Source organism: Gracilinanus agilis, chromosome 2, assembly GCF_016433145.1.
Source record: "Gracilinanus agilis isolate LMUSP501 chromosome 2, AgileGrace, whole genome shotgun sequence".
Lineage (NCBI taxonomy): Eukaryota > Metazoa > Chordata > Mammalia > Didelphimorphia > Didelphidae > Gracilinanus > Gracilinanus agilis.
Genome location: NC_058131.1, coordinates 560,369,985 through 560,388,126, shown reverse-complemented (window position 1 = coordinate 560,388,126; position 18,142 = coordinate 560,369,985). Strand labels below are relative to the sequence as shown.

At 34.4% G+C, this 18,142-nt stretch overlaps 1 protein-coding gene across 1 annotated transcript in view; it reads right to left on the bottom strand.

Annotated features, from left to right (window-relative positions):
• The window catches only part of TCF12 (transcription factor 12), a 416,597-nt gene that overhangs the window by 105,599 nt on the left and 292,856 nt on the right, over positions 1 to 18,142 (bottom strand). Inside the window, exon 6 of the mRNA XM_044665300.1 lies at positions 14,955 to 15,019. Coding sequence (XP_044521235.1) covers positions 14,955 to 15,019 — 65 coding nt within the window. The remainder of the gene's footprint in view (positions 1 to 14,954; positions 15,020 to 18,142) is intronic.

Below are 18,142 nucleotides of genomic sequence, written 5' to 3'. Positions count from 1 at the left end.
TACCTTCAGAACAATTCTTCTGTATGTCTTCTCTCTGCTTGCTTAGCCACCTCTCTTGTTTAACCTCTCATCACCTCACTTCTAGACTATTAAACTCCAACTGTCTTCTGGTTGGGTTCTCATTCAGTGACACTGGCTTTGTTGTTCCTTGAAAATGCCAGAACCCCACAGTCTACCTCCTGATTCTGTCTTTTCATTGAATATCCTTTATGTGCTACCCCTTTTCATTTTCACTTCCTAACTTCTTCAGAGGCCTTTTTTGGTTGTCATCCTTCCCTTCCTTCCTTTTTCAAAAAACTGCTAGTGACTTTATTCTTAGATTACCTTCCATATATACATATGTGTGTGTGTATATATATATGTATACATAAAAATAATTATTTACATGTTGTCTCCTCCATTAGAATGTGAACATCTTGAAGGCAGAAACCATATTTTTGTATTCTTTGTATTCTCAACAGTTAGCACAGTTCCTGCCTAAATTAAGGTATGGAGGCTGGACTAATAAGTGAGCAGGAATAAACAAGAGAGTTTTGGGGGAACAATGAAGAGATAAATCTCAAATTAGAGATTACTGAAAGAAGTGATGGAAGGCCAAGTTACATCTGATCAAACAAAAGGAAGTATATGATTGCTGAGCAAGAGAATCACATAATCAAATTAATGTAGAACAGAGTGGAGAAGGGATAGGCTAGATCAATAAGGAGACTACTGTTATAGCCCAAATCAGAAGTGATAAGTCATGTGAGTAGGGAGAAAAGAATGGATATAAAAGATTCAATGTGGGTAGACTCAACATGATTTGATAGCTAACTAGACGTGTTGGGGACTGGGGAGTAAAAATTAAGAGATGACTAGGGCTCTGATTTCATGGACTTGAGTAAGCAAAAGGTTATGGATGTTTTTGACAGAAGGAGGAAACATTAAAAAATGAGTTTTTTCAGGGAAGATGAGAATTGAGTTGTTTTGGATATGATGCCTTTGAGATGCTTATGGAACATCCAATAGAAAACAATATATGACTAAAGCTCAGGATAGAGAGAATGAGCTGGATATGTAGTTACATCTGTATAGAGATGATATGAGAATCCATGGGAATTGATAAGACATCAAGGAAGAATGTACAGAAAGTAGCTTGCACAGAACAGAGTATGATATAACAATGCATAAGAGGTAGGGCTTCAATGATCATCTAGGAAAAGATACTGAGAAGAATTCATCATATAGGAAAGAAAAAAATTAAAGTAGCCATATAACCCATAGAGGAGAAGGCACCTAGGAGAAGGTCATTGAGTGTGTCAAAAATTGAGAGGGTGGGCAGGTTAAGAAGAATGAGAATTGAGAAAAGGCTTTTGTATTTAGCAGTTCAGCTAACTGTTAACCTTCAAGATAAGTTTCAATTGAGTGATGGGGATAGACTAGTTAGATTATTTGCAAGTTGTTGAGAAGTTTTGGGGAATTGAGAAAACAGAGGCAAAAAATAAAGGCAGCTTTTATTCCCCCTAAGTCATTTTATAAAATTATTAAAACTATTTGATAAATTTTCTTAGCAATCTCCTAAAATTTTTTCCAACATGGACTTCCATCTTTGATGTTACAGACTACTTGTATTTATATATTCTGCTGATCCTCTACTAAATCATGGATTAGGTAAGAATCTTATATAAGATAGTTTTTTAAATTGTTTCAATAAAAGATGTCTACACTCCAAATTCCACTGGTTGGAAAAACATGTAGAATCTCAGAGGTCAACTAATCCCAGTCATATTTAAAACACAAATTTTTTCTCTCCTTTTTTTCTTGAAACTTTTTAGTTCTGAAAATTGGTTGGGATTTTATATTTCTAGCATTTTCCATCACAACACAGAGAAGCATACATCCAAATCCAAACATCTGATTTTTTGCTGGTGGACTCTATTGAATATAAAAATCTCATTTCGTCCAGAAATGGAAGGTCCTCATTTTGTTACTGAGCAGTCTGATTTGAGCAACTTTAGCAAGTGGATCCAGAATCTTTAGATTTAAATTTTTTTTGTCCTGAGTCTAAGCTTTCATCCATACTCAATCTATTAATTAACAAGCATTTATTAAGTACTGATTATTTCCTAGACCCTGGGGAAAGAAAAAAAATGAAAACAAAATTTTGCTTTCGAGGAATTTACATTCTTTTAGACTCCACATCAATATTTTTAACACTCCATTTTTATGGCTTGGTAGATATGTCCTGGTTTCCAGAAACACAAGAAGATTAAGTGACTTCACTAGATACATGGCTAGTATACATCAGAGACAGGCTTTGAACTCAGGTCTTCCCAAACTGAGCACAAGCATTATCTCCACCATGCCATACTGCCTCTCTTATATTACTAGAAACAAGGAAATTGATCTTGAATGGAGTTTGAGGCAAATACAGTAAAATTTCTTTATCTTTTCTCCATTATGGGGAATCAATTTCACTAGATTAATTCCTAGAAAATTGTGCCCATTATAATAAAAGCTATATTTGGATTTAACATAACATCTTTACTCCTATGAGCTTAAGGTACTTTTACCTACATTCTCTCATTTATTCTTGCTTTGTTGCTGGATAGATGGGGACCAAAATGATTATTCTTAATTTATATGAAAGAAAAATGAGGTAGAGACTAAATGAGTTACTGAAAGTAGGTCATTAGTGAGTAAAGAAGCTCTGCCTAAAATGGAAATACATTTACTTAAAGTCCATCCAGCATATTTCTCTTAGACAATCCTACAGTGCGCCTATAATATTTGCCCCAGGCTACAATCCACCACTAAGAAGCTAGTTCCTTACTGTTTTCTGTTTGTTATTCAGAAAAGGTAGCTGGCTTCTCCTTGCACTGCTTATTTGATTTGCCTAGGGGTCCCTATTCTGTTTAAGGAATTAATTTTCTGCCCCTTTCATAAAAGTGAAGAGAGCATCTGATGGAACAGAAAGCTCTAGATCTTATGTCATTTTATACATTGCTTTTTGTACAGGCCACATTCTTCTTTAAGAAAAATTCCCTTGACCTCTGAAATAGAAGTCTGATATTAATTTTTACTAAATGAAAATAAAATCCCTCAAACACTGTTTTCTTTGATGAATTTAACCACAGGCTCAATAAGCAGGCATAAGAACACAGATAGGGAAGTAATAGCAGAATTCTGGTTACTAAATAGCCTTGGGGACTCTTTTGGCTGAAGTGGTCACCATAACTGTCTTTTCAAACAAGAATGAGTATGCTTCCTGCACTGCTCAGGAAACAATGGACATGTAATTTATTAAAGTTATTTATCTCTGGCAGAGAGCAAGTTAGAAAATTTGAGAAATATCATGATAGATGACAATAGCTGATTTGTGTCCAAAAAAGCTCAGGAGGCTCAAGAGTTAAGAAAGGGGCATGACTCCTTTCAAAAGGATGATGTAGGTTTCCCAGCAATAAAGCTGTGGGTTTGGGGAAAAAATGCTATGATATGAGGTTTCAGCTGTTGTTATGCTCATTCTATTTCCTCATAAAAATGAAAAACTTGTTCAATAAAACATAAAACAGACCAATATCAAAATCTAAACCACAAAATGACAATAGGGAAAAAAAGCATAAAGACTACAGAATATTTTGTCCAAAATCTACCTTGAAATGACTTGCCTTCAACAAAATCCCATAAGAGGCACTAACTATGCCATTAATGTGCATAAAACGTTACTGACATATTGCAAAACTCAGGCTAATTTAATAATGCCTGATGTGCCTTACATCATGTTCAGATGATGTAATAATATGTTGCTAAATGAGTCACCTCACATTAGCTTCATGGCGATAGCATAACTGATGGGCCATTAAAAAGAAACTGGTGTAGCAATATTACTGGAAACATTGATGGATCATTTTGCAATTGAATTTTTTTTTATTGATCCAACACATGGAGGGTATAGGGCCAACATCTTTATTAACAATGGGTACAATATTTTAAAAATAGTCACAGTCAAAACTACATGAAAAATCCATCTATCATTTCAGTATAAAATATTTTACCCAGCTATTTTTTTTTTGGTACAGACTGAGTGAAATGTAATTAAGGCCACACAGCATGTGGTTGACTTCCAGGCCATTATATCTTTCAGCAATCATACATTTTGTGGAGAAATGACTGGCATCAATTAAATTCCTACCTTTTAGATATTTTGTAAACTTGTAAATCCAAATATACATCATCTACTAAATTCATGTTTATAGCACATGTAGGCTAAGCTGGGCAACACCAACAGATGTGATTAAACTTGTCTAAACTGATTTTTAACATTGCTCTTTCTTCCTCATTATTTATTCCATATCATCTTTCTGCCATTATCTGAAATTCTTTTTTCTCTTATGTTTTTCTCATTTGACTATTAGTCTGACTTAATTATAGCAATAAAAAATAAGATTGACTTTCACCTTTCAGAAGCTTCACCATGTTATCTTTTCATAATCAAAAGCTTTCCAAATGACTCTTAATTTTGATTTTTAAAAAAATGTTCATGAGGCAAAAGAAAATATTCAGTTTTCTGACCTTGATGGAAAAGATATATTAGGTGTTCACTTTCCATTTCTCCTAGGATAGATTTTAAAAGCAGTCTCTATTCAATTACTTACAGGAAAATCTGAATGGCTAAATGGCTTAAAATTTTATGCTTCTCAAAATATACAGCATGAACACATAGTATTCAACTGTGTCATCAATCATTTATATCATTTAATTCAATAATTTAAATATGAATACAGTAACAATAGATACATCTATTTATACGTGTATCAAAAGAAACTCTGCATCCATGAGTGTATGTATGTACACATATTTCCTTTGCATAAGCAACTACGTGGTGCAGTGGACCTGGAATGAGGAAGATTTAAGCTCAAATCCATCCAGCCTTTGACATTTGCAAGCTGTCTGATCCTGTGCAAACTACTTAATTCTGTTGGCCTCAGTTTCCTCATCTATAAAATGGGGACAATAATAGCACCTATGTTGCAGGGTGGTTGTAGGGAACAAATGAGATAATATTTATAAAGAACTGTGCAAGCCTAAAAGTGCTTTATAAAAATACTAGATGATATTTTTAACCTTAGCACCATAATAAAACATCTTATAGAAACTTGTGAAGAATAAAGGTTATACTATTCTCTTCCACTCTCTAAAGACAAGAAGCTCATATTCCAACCACTTTCTTCTGTCATAGTCAGCATAAACAACCCTCCCATCACATATTCAAACCACTGCCAAATCTTATAATTTTCTCCTCCACATCTCTTGTTTATATCACTTCAACTCCCATAGCCGCTGCCACCATCTTCATTCAGGTTATCATCATCTCTTAAACAGACTATTGGAGAAGCTTCCTAATTGATTTTCTTCCCTAAAATTTCTCTTTCCTCCAATATATGCCTCCAAATAGCTGCCAAAGTAATCAAAGCATTTCTTTGGTTCCTGGCACTTAATAAATGCTTGTTGACTTGACTTGTTGTATAAAACATATGTTTGACCACGTTTCCCCTTCTTGCCTCCAAAAACTTCAATATAAATTCTGGTGTGTGGCTTTTTAAAGCTCTTCACAACTGGCTTCATAATCCATATTACTTCTCTCCTTGCAATTTGAAGACCAGTGAAGTTAGCATTTTTGTTGTTTCTTAAATATGGACACCCCATCACCCCATTTCTGTGCTTTTTTACTGGCTATCTCTAAAGTCTGAAATACATTTATACCTCAACTTCATCTCTTAGAATCCTTGTTGGTTTTTTTGTTTGTTTGTTTTGGCTTCTTTTTAAGATAGCTTTTGAGAAAGAGCTTTCTTTAAACTGGCCTCCTTGCTGCTGTTCTCACCAGACACTTCATCTTCAGACTCTGGGCATTTTCATTGGCTGTTCCTCATTTCTACCTGCTGGTGTACTGCAAGTCACAACTAAAATTCCAGCTTCTATGAGAAGCCTTCCTTCTGTTGATGATCTATCATTTATCATATACACACAAACACACACATATGTACTGTGTGTGTTTGTGTGTGTTTATTTAGATACAGTTAGAGAACGATCTATATCTACAAGTTATTTTCACTTTGGTTTCCCCAATGAGTGTGTGAGCTACCTCCCTTAGAGCAAAGGCTGTCTTGTTGCCTGTCTAATATGCTCAGTGTTTAGCATAGTATCTGCAATAAAATGTATGTTTAATAAATGCTTAATGGCTGATTTCCCTAACAGTGAATCTCCTGGAAACTGAATATTTATTTTTAAAATACTACAAATTTTAAAAGCATATCTGATATTTTCCTGAAAAGAATGCTAACAACTGGGGTGAGTATTAAGAAAGATCTTATATAGGGGGTGGCATCTGAGTTGAGTCTGAGAGGAGCCAGCATTCCAAGATGCAGTTAATAGTACAATAATAATTCATATAGCACTTTAAGGTTTTATTGAGTATTATTATCCCCACTTTACAGATAAGGAAATTAAGACAGAAAGAAGTTAAGTGACTTATCCAAGGACATAAAGCTAGTAAAGAGCCTTAGGCTGTTTTTAAACTCTTTCTGACTGTAGGTCAAGCACACAATCCACCAGGGATACAACTTGTACAAAGGCATAGTTTTTAAGAAACAAAATGTTGTGTATGGAGTATATCAAATAGGTTAATTTAGCTGGGATGTAGAGTGTGTGATGGGAATAATGTATATGGAAATATAGGCAAGAACCAGATTGTGAACTGCTTTAAATACCCAATTGCAGAGCTGACATTTTATCTCAGGGGCCATAGGGAACCACTAGAACTTCTTGATTAGGGATAATGAAATAGTCTGTCTTGTGCTTCAGAAATATCAATTTGGCAGTTGTGTGGAGGATGAAGAGATGAAGGAAGATAGTGTAGTCAGGAAATCATATTAGAAAGCCAGTCCAACTGACCAGGTGGGAGGATAAGAGGGGCCTGAATGAGGGTGCTTGTAGTGAGTAGAAAGAGGGGGCCAGATGCAAGAGATGCTGTTTGCGTAGAATTGACAAGACTTGGCAACTGACTGGATATGGTGTGTGAGAGAGGGGGAAGAGTTGAGGATGCTTCTATGGTTGCCTTAAAATATGGCCTTAAAAGATTTGTTCTTTCAAATTTATTGTGTGAAGTCTATAATAAAAAACTATAGCCTTTTTCCAAGCAAGAATTCTTTTTCATAATGGCATTCTCCTTTTCAATTTTATAGTATACTATGATCACGGAAATATCTAATTACATATCAGGTTTTTTCTTTAAAACCTTTCCTTCCATCTTAGAATAAATACTAAGTACTGGTTCCAAGGCAGAAGAATGGTAAGAGCCAGGAAACTAGAGTTAAGTGACTTGCCCAGAGCCACAAAGATATATGTTTTTAAATTTCATATGCTATCTATTCCTGATTATAAACATTAATGAAGAAAAGTTATATAGTTTTCAAAAAAGGCAAGTAAAGAAAAAATTCACTTTCTTTAATACAATAGATGGTATATAATGGTATGCAACCAAATATCATGATTGAAGTGGGAAGGGTCACTGTTAGTACATAATAAAACCCCTGCAATTGAAGATGCTGGATTCAATTCTTCCATTTATCTAGGTTAACATAGTGTAAAGAATGCTAACTTGGGGGAGTTTAAAACTAACTTCAAACTTAATAACTGTGTGACACTGAGCTTTGTCATTCAGCCTCTTGACCTAAGCTGCTTATTTGTAATATGAGATGGCTGGACTAGATGGCTTCTAATTCTTCCAACCTTCGCTCTTATGATTCATAAGACATCTTCAACACTTCACTTTTCCTCATCCCGCTATATTGAATCAGTTACTAAATCTGGTAGTTTTTTTTTCCCTCCACATATCTTGGATACATTTCCTTACTTACCTAGTATGACCATAGCATAGATTCTCATTACCTCTTGATTGGATTATTGCAATTGTCTCTGGCTTCAAATCTCTCTTCAATAAAACACTCTCCTCACAGCTACTATAGTAATTTTAGTAAAGTTAGTTCTAACGATGTCAGCTCTCTTCCTCAATAAATTATAGTGGATCTCTATTGCTATAAACTCTTCTGTTGACAATTAAGGTTTTTTGCAACCTCCTGGTTCCCAGCTTTCTAGTCTTTTTTTTTAATAACACATTTATTCCCTCCAGGTACTTTAAAATATAACCAAACTGTTTTGCTTGCTCTTTTTCTCACACATAACACTCCATTTTTTATCTATACTTTTGGACTGGCTGTTTCTCTTGCCTAGAATGTTCTTCCTCATTTCCTCTCCCTCTTAAAATCTCTGGCTTTCTTCAAGACTCAAATGCTATTTTATGTAAGAAGTATTCATTCCTCTGACCCCCAGATATCAGTGCCTTCCCTTCTAAAGTTAACTTTCACCGACTCAAATTTCTTTTATATGCCTCTTTATGTTACACAATGCTTCCCACATTAGAATATAAGATATTTGAGTGCAGAGACTGTTTTTGCTTTGTCTTTGAATCCCTAGTATTTAACACAGTATTTGGAAGAGAGTTAGGAACAGGGATAGGGTCTGGACCTGTGATTTAATTGATATAAGAACCTCTTGGGAGAAGAAACCTCTCAACCAATACAGCTCAGCACCTCTTCTGCCAAGTAATAATCATTGAGAGTTGCCTAGAGCACTGGAAAGTTAAATGACTGATTTATGGTCAAAGAGCTATTATGTTTTAAAGATAGAACTTGAACTCAGTTCTTCTTAGCTTGAAGCCAGTTCTCTATCTACTTTGTAGTATTGCTTGTTGTCATGCAGTAAGTCATTAGTAAATGCTTGTTGATTGAGAGAGGAAAACAGTTTGGACTTTGACATTGAATTACATAGTTAAAATGTATGAGTAGACATGTTTGAGCTTTTTAAGGGTCCCTTCTTTTTCTCAAAAGGAAAAAAAATCTCAGTTGTAACTCTTAACTAGGAACACAAAATATGAGCCATTTCATTTCTAAATCTGTCTGGTTAGTCAATATTAATTTGACAATCCTTGCTCTAATATTTGAACCAAAAAATTCCATTTTGAAAAAAGGTTTTCTTCCTAGCTAGTAGAATTCTAACTTCATGTACTAGTATTGGCCAAGAGTATAATAATGTGCCCACTGCATTATAAAGTTCATTTGTTGGGGGGTTGGGAAAGTGATGGGGTTTGAGAATGAGAGAGGGGGTCTTTGGATTAGTTCTCCTTGGTCCCAGAAGGTAGAAGTAGGAATAAAAAGTGAAAGCCAAATTCTAGAATATATTCTTTATAGGTAGTCTAGTGCAATGACTTCATTTTAACCTCATTTTACTGTGGCCCAAAGATATTAGGTGACTTGTTCAGTATTACATAGACATTAAGTGGCAGAGTTTGAATTTGAACCAAAATTTATGATTCTTTCCAACCCATTATGCTTATGCTTAGCAGTTACAGTCATCTGAAAATGGAACAATTTGCCTTTCAAGAAGTAATGGCTTGGAACAGCTAGGTGGTATAGCAGATAGAATACCAGACCTAGAGTCAGAAGAATCTGGGTTCAAATCTGGCCCCGACCCTTCCTAGTTTTGTATGACTCTGGGCAAGTCATTTAACCCCATTTGCCTAGCCCTTATCCTTCCCTTTTAGAGTTGTTACCAAGAGAGTACAGGTTAAAAAAAAAAGTAATGGCTGCCTATTACTGATGGTACAGGGTAATTATTTGTCAGGAGAATAAAAAGGAAATTCTCATTCAGGTACAGCTTGAACTAGATGGCATTTGAGCCCCCCCTCAGATTCTGCAACTGATTATGATACTAATAAAAAATAAGGAGTTCATTAATTAGAATCCAAAACAAGCCTTTTCATACCCAAGAACTCAGTCATTTTCCTTGGACGACATACGATTAACATTGTCCCTCTCTTATATAGAATTTTAATGTATGGTTTCTGAGCTCTGAAATGCAAACCGCTGACAAAGACGAATAATGAACAAGGTATAGTTTCTAAAATTAACACCAATTTTACAAATTGCTTAAATATTATAGACAATGACTTATTTGGAAAACACATTTACCACTTTCTTATTTACCCTGCTCTAGATAAGAAGCATGAAAGTCATAGCTTTGTTGTTGTTTTTTTTTTAAATACTGCAGTTGTTTGTCAGCTGGAATATCAATGAGAGTTTAGTAGTACAGACATAAATAAAGCTTTGTTTGCTACATCTGTGCAATAGAAATGAAAGAGAAATCCCAGGATGCTACTTCCTCAGCTGGGAGAGGCTGCATTATGCCATTTCAAGTCCAGGTATAAGACCAGTACTTATGCCAGCTCTATAGTTAACAGTGAAAAGTTCCTTCACTGTTTCTATATATTAAAAAGGTAAAGCATTGATAAAGCAAAGAAATTCATTGGAAGGAAAGAAATGAGCAATTATTATGTACCTACTATATGCCAGGCACTTGCTAGACACTTTATGAATATTATTTCATTTGATCTTTGCAACAACCCTAGGAAGCAAGTACAATTTTTATCCTCCTTTTCCAGTTGAGGAAACTGAGGCAAACAGAGGTTAAGTGACTTGCCTATAGTTCACAGTGCTAGTAAGTATCTGAGGCTAGGTTTGAATTCAGGTCTCCCTGACTTAGCCCAGAGTTGGCTGCACTATGGCGCCACCTAGCTTTCTCACTGAAAAAAAAGTTTTCATATGGAAAGTCATCTAATTAGTCTTTTTAAAGTTTTATTAATGAGAAAAGGAAGGGGGGGGGGGCAATGGTGACACCTGAACATACAATCATCAAAATGTCTTCATTTGTTTCTATGTATATTCAATACTAGTCTCAAAGTAGCCTGTAGCACTTTTTTTTTTTTAACCCTTACTACTTTGTCTTAGTGAAATACTAACTATAAGTTTGCTAAGGGCTAGGCAACTGGGTTTATGTGACTTGCCCAGGGACACACGTTTAGGAAGTGTCTGCTAGTTGCCTCTAGCCTGAAGCATTTGTATAATGCATTGTATTTGAATGATATGAATTAAAGACAGCAAATTGTTTAGAAATTAAGAGATAAAGTACCACACATTTACATCAACAAAAAATTGACAAATCATTGAATAATGAGTTATTCAGTATGATATTATCCTGTGCACATCAGAACTTATTATTGAATAAGTTCAGTGCCATGAAAATAAGCATATCTTTATATTAAAGAAATCAAACTGTATCTAGTCAAAATTAAATGAACTGTTTTCCTTTATTCTGCTTGGCTTTCATAATGATTTCTATTTCTGAGAGGAACATGTTTTTTTTTTTAAACCCTTAACTTCTATGTATTGACTTATAGGTGGAAGAGTGGTAAGGGTAGGCAATGGGGGTCAAGTGACTTGCCCAGGGTCACACAGCTGGGAAGTGTCTGAGGCCAGATTTGAACCTAGGACCTCCCGTCTCTAGGCTTGGCTCTCAATCCACTGAGCTACCCAGCTGCCCCAGGAACATGTTTTGACAATATCTTAGTCAAATAAATATGGGTGGTAAAAAAGGTGAATATGGAAAGGAGGGAAATGTGGATATGGTTAGTAGTTTGTAGGCTAAGAGAAATTATATTGGACATAAACAATTATTTATGGCCACAGTAAAATCTTATTTATATATTGTGATAGAATGATAACTGAAATCCATGTTAACCCCAAATCTTATTTTTTTCAATAAATTCAACCCATTCTCCCATAACTTTTTATCAAAATTCATTGTTTTGAGTCTCATTTTTAAAAATTCCAACATGTTGAAGGTGCTAATGAAAAAAGAAATAGCTGCATGATAAGAAAATAGTGTCTGAATTATATAATGAACTCCTAAATAACTAAATGGTGACATAATTTTTGATTACTATCAGCAACCTATCCAGGAGCACCTCTCTAATTCGGCATTTCAGATAGTAGGCTGGATATTCAAAGGATAACTATCATTGGTAATCTTTACAGGTGCACTCCTAAAATTACAGCTCATGAGTGCCCATTGGTATGATGATCTTTAATAGTCATCCAAAAGTCACAAGTAGCTCCAAATAAAGGCACTTACTTTGACAACTTAGTAAAAATAGTAGCTATACAACATTTTTCCTATAAAGCTGGGACTTAGTTCCCTACAAATATAGTGTCAGCAGGAAGAGCAAACACAAAATTGGAAGGGGTAGTGAGGCAAACAAGAAGGGAGCGTATGTGGCCAAGACAACTTATGCCTTTTATATTACAGGTTGTTGATTATTCTTCTCTTTCCTGAGGCTCAGCCTCTCTTGCTGTATGAAGCTGCTCATCTGAGCTATTTGGGCTTGCTCCTCTCTGAAAACCAGAGAATTTGACTGCAAGGCTGGTTTTCTTCTCTGATGCCAAACCCTGAAGATGAACACTATCCTGTCCAGTCCCTTGCTGTATTTCCTACTGAAAGTAGTATCTCTTCCTCAAGGAATGCAAGATGCCATGGCTAAGGAGGATGGGGAGATGGGAGTTATTCTCTCTTTTCCCCAAGGTCACACTCCACAAAGGTGCTTCTTGCCTCAACTCTTGATTATATTTTAGACCTGGAAAGACTGTTTTTTTGAGCGCCAACAGAGGAATGGCAAATCATTAGCTATCTAGTGACAATCCTTCCTTTAAATTTCATTAGGGAAACATAATATAGATATATTTTGGTATTTCTTTTAATGCATTAATGCCTAAACTCTTTGCTACCTTTCAATCTGTGATTTCATTAATTAGGCTGGAGAAATAAATTGCTAATGACTAACACTGCCACCATATTGCCACTGCTGTTTACTTTAGACTCAGAGCTGGAATCTTGATGAAAACAAAATTCTGTCTCAATAGGTAGAAAGTCTCACCATTATTCTAGGATTAAATAGATTAATAAATTTACTTATTTGAACTACTCAGAAAAGAATATGTAAAATGAGGTTTCATTGCAATTTTGTATTTATACATAAGGGAAGAAATTTTTGCTGTCAATTCACATAGGTGTACAAAGTACTTCTGGTTATATGTACAAACCCAAGATTCAGAAGAATGCTAGATAACAATAGTCCTAAGACTTAAAAAAACAAAATGTCCCCACCCTGAGGATAATCAAACAGCTGAAGTCCAAAAATATATTACACAGCCACCACAAATTTGTGGTTTGCTATATAGTATTTTACATCTAAGATGTTTTTTAGTTTGTTTTTATTTGCTATTTCTCCCAAGATTATATAAAGGTATTTAATATGTTTTGCAAAGGTATAGAGAACATGTGAAGTTAAATGACCTGTGAAATTCCCACATTAGGAGACAGATAGTAAAAGCCATGTCTATGATCATGCCTAAGGCTCAACCCAGGTATAAAAGATATTTACTTAGTAAATTTAAATTTATATTATGGAATTCAGCTATAGTGCTGGAGGACTCAGATCAAATCACAGAAATACCTCATAGTTTTGCACAAAAAAAGAAATTTCTGTTCAAAACTGACCAGGGGCAGAAGGTGTTGCACTTCTATTGTTAGCAGATATTACTATAAAAGTAGAGAAAAGCTGGTAAATCTTTAGCTCAAGAGTATTATTTCAACTTGAGAGATGGAAAAAGTCTTAAAAAAGAAAATGGAAGGCTCAGATTTCTATTCTTCTTCTTCTCATGGACTACTGTGACTAGGTCAATCACATACATGCTCTGTCTCTCTGTAAAAGGAAAATGGCAAAACTCATGATGTATCTGACAGGAAATGACTAAGTGATTAAGCATTAAGGAATATCATAAGCCACTCTGTAAACATATGTATAAGCCACTCATTGCTATGGTCAACAAATACAAAAACCTAAAACTGATATAGAAAACTGCACATTGAATTCAGAAGCTGGCTTTACCCAAAATAATAAATTCCTATTTGTACACACTGAGAGGTTCACAGTACACTGGAAAGAATACTAGATTCAGAATCAAAAGACTTATATCTGGATACTAAGTCTGCCACTCATAAGCTCTGAATGGCTGTATAAAATCATTTTACCTATGGTTCTCAGTTTATCTATAAAATGAGGGGGTTGGAGTAGACAATGTCTAAGGTCACTTCCAATTCTAAATCTATAATCCTGAAAAAAAATCAGGATAGATATAAAGAAAATCAGAGTTGACACAAAATAAATTTAATATTCCCCATCCTTTCAATTTTTAAACTTTGGGTTTGAATTTGATAGAAATCTTTCTGTAGGTCAGCTTCACATATTCAGTGCCAATAAATCTTCTCTTAAAGAATTAACATAGTAGGCACTAGGAAATAGGTAAAATGTGAGAATTAAATGAGATAATATTAATAAAGAGTATCTGTATAGTGCCAGGCCCATAGGAGCCACTTAATAAATGCTTATTAAAAGAAAAATGATGGACCCTGTCCTTAAGGACAGTTCTAAGAAACATGAGTGGATCCAATACAAATTTTTTCAAGTCAAACAGAACACTTAAATACTGCAGATTCTTGGAAACAATTTGCAAGGTTTAAATAAAAATATCCGTGATTATAGGCTTTATATTCTGTATTAACAAATTTTTCACATTTTGTATCAATAAGTAGTGGTTTTGTGTGTTAGAAAGCAAAGACTGAAATGTAATGGTTGCATTTCTAGAAAAAAGGTACAATTTCCAGAAAATGGGGAAATTGCTACATAGTGGAATTAATGTCAAGGTAGAACTCTAAGATTTCTCTGAAGCTAGAATGAGGAGGGGGAGACTGTTGAACCAGGAAAGAGAGAGAGAGAGATTTCTTTAAGCATAGGGAGTTGCATTACAGACATTGTGCTTAATTGCTAAATAACAATTATATTCAGCCATAAATTAAATAAGAATGAAGAATAAATTGAATAAATCTCTATGTTTTCCACTATTAAAGCCTTTATTTATCCACATGGGGAAAATCATCCCACTGCCTTCGGTATTCACTAAACTTACTTGACAGCCTGGTAATCCCGTATCTCTGCTGTACAGGGGAAATGAGCCTCTCTCTGACGTTTTTCCTATAAAACAAAAGAAAATAATTTTATACAAAAACATATCATTGATTGTTAGACAATGAAGTCAATCTCTTGGTACAGTTGCTGTAACCTATTTTTGGATTTGGGAATTGAAAGGGCATATAGGAAATGAGACAAAAAATAACAGTAAAGAACTAAGAATTAGGTATCATTCAAGTAATATCAAGAATTGTGTCCTTACTTTCTTTAAAATGTTCCACATTTAAAGTTTACTCTACCATGGTGTAATTAAAAAGTAAAATGGCTCTGATTCACTTTCCAAGAAAAACATCATCAAAAATATTTGTTCAGTCAGATAACAAGAGAAAGTAGTTAATGGAAAGATCCTTTAAGACTAAATTTCCTTAAGGAACTGATATAAATAACATGTTAACAAATTCTGATTAAATGTGTTTTGTTCCAAGATAAGCTTTAGGAGAGAGTGACAAAAAAATTCATTAGAGACTTTTTCAAATTAGGTAAGTTCACCTAAAGGACATGAAATATGTTTTGATTTTTAAAAAATTATTTTATTATGAACTTGAAAATATCAAGAAACTTGAATATTTATTTATATAAAGTATAGAAAAGAACACTGAATAGTAAACTGTGAATTTCTATTACATATACCTGAACTTTTAAAAGTATATATTAAATGTTATATATTAAATTTACAGAGCAGTTTCAGCAATGTCCTATTTATCTCTGTTTTCTTGGGAATTTACTTCAGCTTTTCTCCTGTGTTTTTTCCTAGAGTTTCATTGATGCTATTTTTTTGGTATGAAAATTTTAAAAAGTCACATTTAAAACAAAACCAAATTTCATTTACACACAACTTTTCAGGAACCCATTTAATATAAGCACTGCTTTCAACAAGAACTGAGGTGATTTCACTAATCTTTGGCTCTATACTTCCAATTTCCATCCACTTCAGGTCACAAAACCATGAATCTACTTGCTAATACAGTAACATCAAAATTGATGGGAAATCCTCCTAGACACAAAAGATGTCAGATCAGGAAGGCAGGAAGATAGGAAAACTGTGAGGACAAATGCCAAGTTCAGATCAATGGAAGAAAGGCAATTACTGAGTAAAAACAAAGGAGAGCTCCACATTTGGTGTCTAGTGTTGAAGATGCAGAAAATATAGCAAAATGAAATTCATTTGTGAGATGCTAAAAGTCACTCTCGGTAAATGGTTTAAATTTAAAGAAAATGTTGCCTTTTATAACTAACAGTTTGGTACTCCTGTCTCACATAATTAATTACTTGGCAGCACAGAATTGGGAATGCTATTGAACTACATTAACATTTCAAACAAATACCACTCTGCCATTCACTAAAAAATAAAAAAGCAGCCAAAATATGAGGAAGTGACAGAAATATCCTAAGATATATACTAGAATATACCACCAATTTTTAAGTGGTTCAGACATTTCATCCTTCCTGACCTTCTCCTCATCTACAAATTTTCTGTCTGCCATACGCCACCAATAACAAAACTAAAGAACAAATTAAGATTTTTTGAAAAATCTGTTTTGCATCTAACTCAGCTGTACTAGGCAAAAACTCTTGCTGTTCTAAAGGGGACAAAGAAACAAGTAAAAGATTTCCAAACTCATTCCTTTGTTGAATCAAAGTTTTCAAACTGCTGTCAACTTTTGATTGTTTACATGGCATAACCTATTTAGGGGTGTAATTACAGTACATTTTTATTTCATATAATCATTGAAGGTTAAAGCTGAAAGGGAACTGGGAAATCAATTCCAAAATGACTTCATTTTATATTTCTGAGCTGCCTCCCCTTCTATAGTAGTGGTGCCCTCAGGGAAATCAAATTAATTTTTAACCATGCAAAATATTATCAGGAAGTTAAGTTTCACAAAAATAAAAATAACATATAAATGATAAAATCATTTGTAATTATGTGTAAAACTGCTGACTTTTAGAAATACTACAAAGGCAAAAACAAAAGGTTTTTTTCATCCGAAAATTTTAAAAAATCTATTTTACTTTAAAAAATGGAATTGTTTTGAAATATCAATATATTATTCTATATGCATCATATTACTTTATATGCACCATTAATTTATTGGAAAGATAGTTATTTTCTTTGTCCTTTTTTATTTAGAATATTTTCCATGGTTACATGATTGATCATCCCCCTACCTCCTGCTCTTTCCTCTGCCATCTTGGAGCTGACAAGCAGTTCCACTGGGTTATACATGTATTGTTGTTGAAAACCTATTTCCATGTTATTTGTATTTGTAGTAGTGATCTTTTAATTTCTTAAGTTCATTTATTTATTTGGAATAATTTCCCATAATTACATGAATCATGTTCTTTTCCTCCCCTTCTCTCCCCGCTTCTGTAGACAATGAGCAATTCCACTAGATTTTACACGTGTCATTGATCAAGATCTATTTCCATATTATTAGCATTTGTACTGGAGTGATCATTTAGAGTCTACATCCCCAATCATGTCCCCATTGAACCATATGATCAAGCAGTTGATTTTCTTCTGTGTTTCTACTCCCACAGTTCTTTCTCTGGATGTGGATAGCGTTCTTTCTAATCAGTTCCTCTGGATTGTCCTGAGTCATTGCATTGCTGTTAGTAGAAAAATCTATTGCATTAGATTGTGCCATAATGTATCAGTTTCTATATAGAATGTTCTCCTGGGTCTGCTCCTTTCACTCTGCATCAATTCTTGGAGGCCTTTCCAGTTCACATGGAATTCCTCCAGTTCATTATTCCTTTCAGCATAATAATATTCCATCACCAACAGATACCACAATTTATTCAGCCATTCCCCAATCAATGGACAACCCACTCATTTTCCAATTTTTTTCCACCAGAAAGGGTGCAGCTATAAATATTTTTGTACAATTCTTTTTCCTTATTATCTCTTTGGGGTACAAACTCAACGGTGGTATGGCTGGGTCAAAGGGCAGGCAATCTTTTAAAGCCCTTTGTTTCCAATTGCCATCCAAAATGGTTGGGCTCATTCACAACTCCACCAGCAGTATATTAGTGTCCCAATTTTGCCCCGTCTCCTCCAACATTTATCACTTTCCTTTATTGCCATATTGGTCAGTCTGCTAGGTGTGAGGTGTTATACTTCAG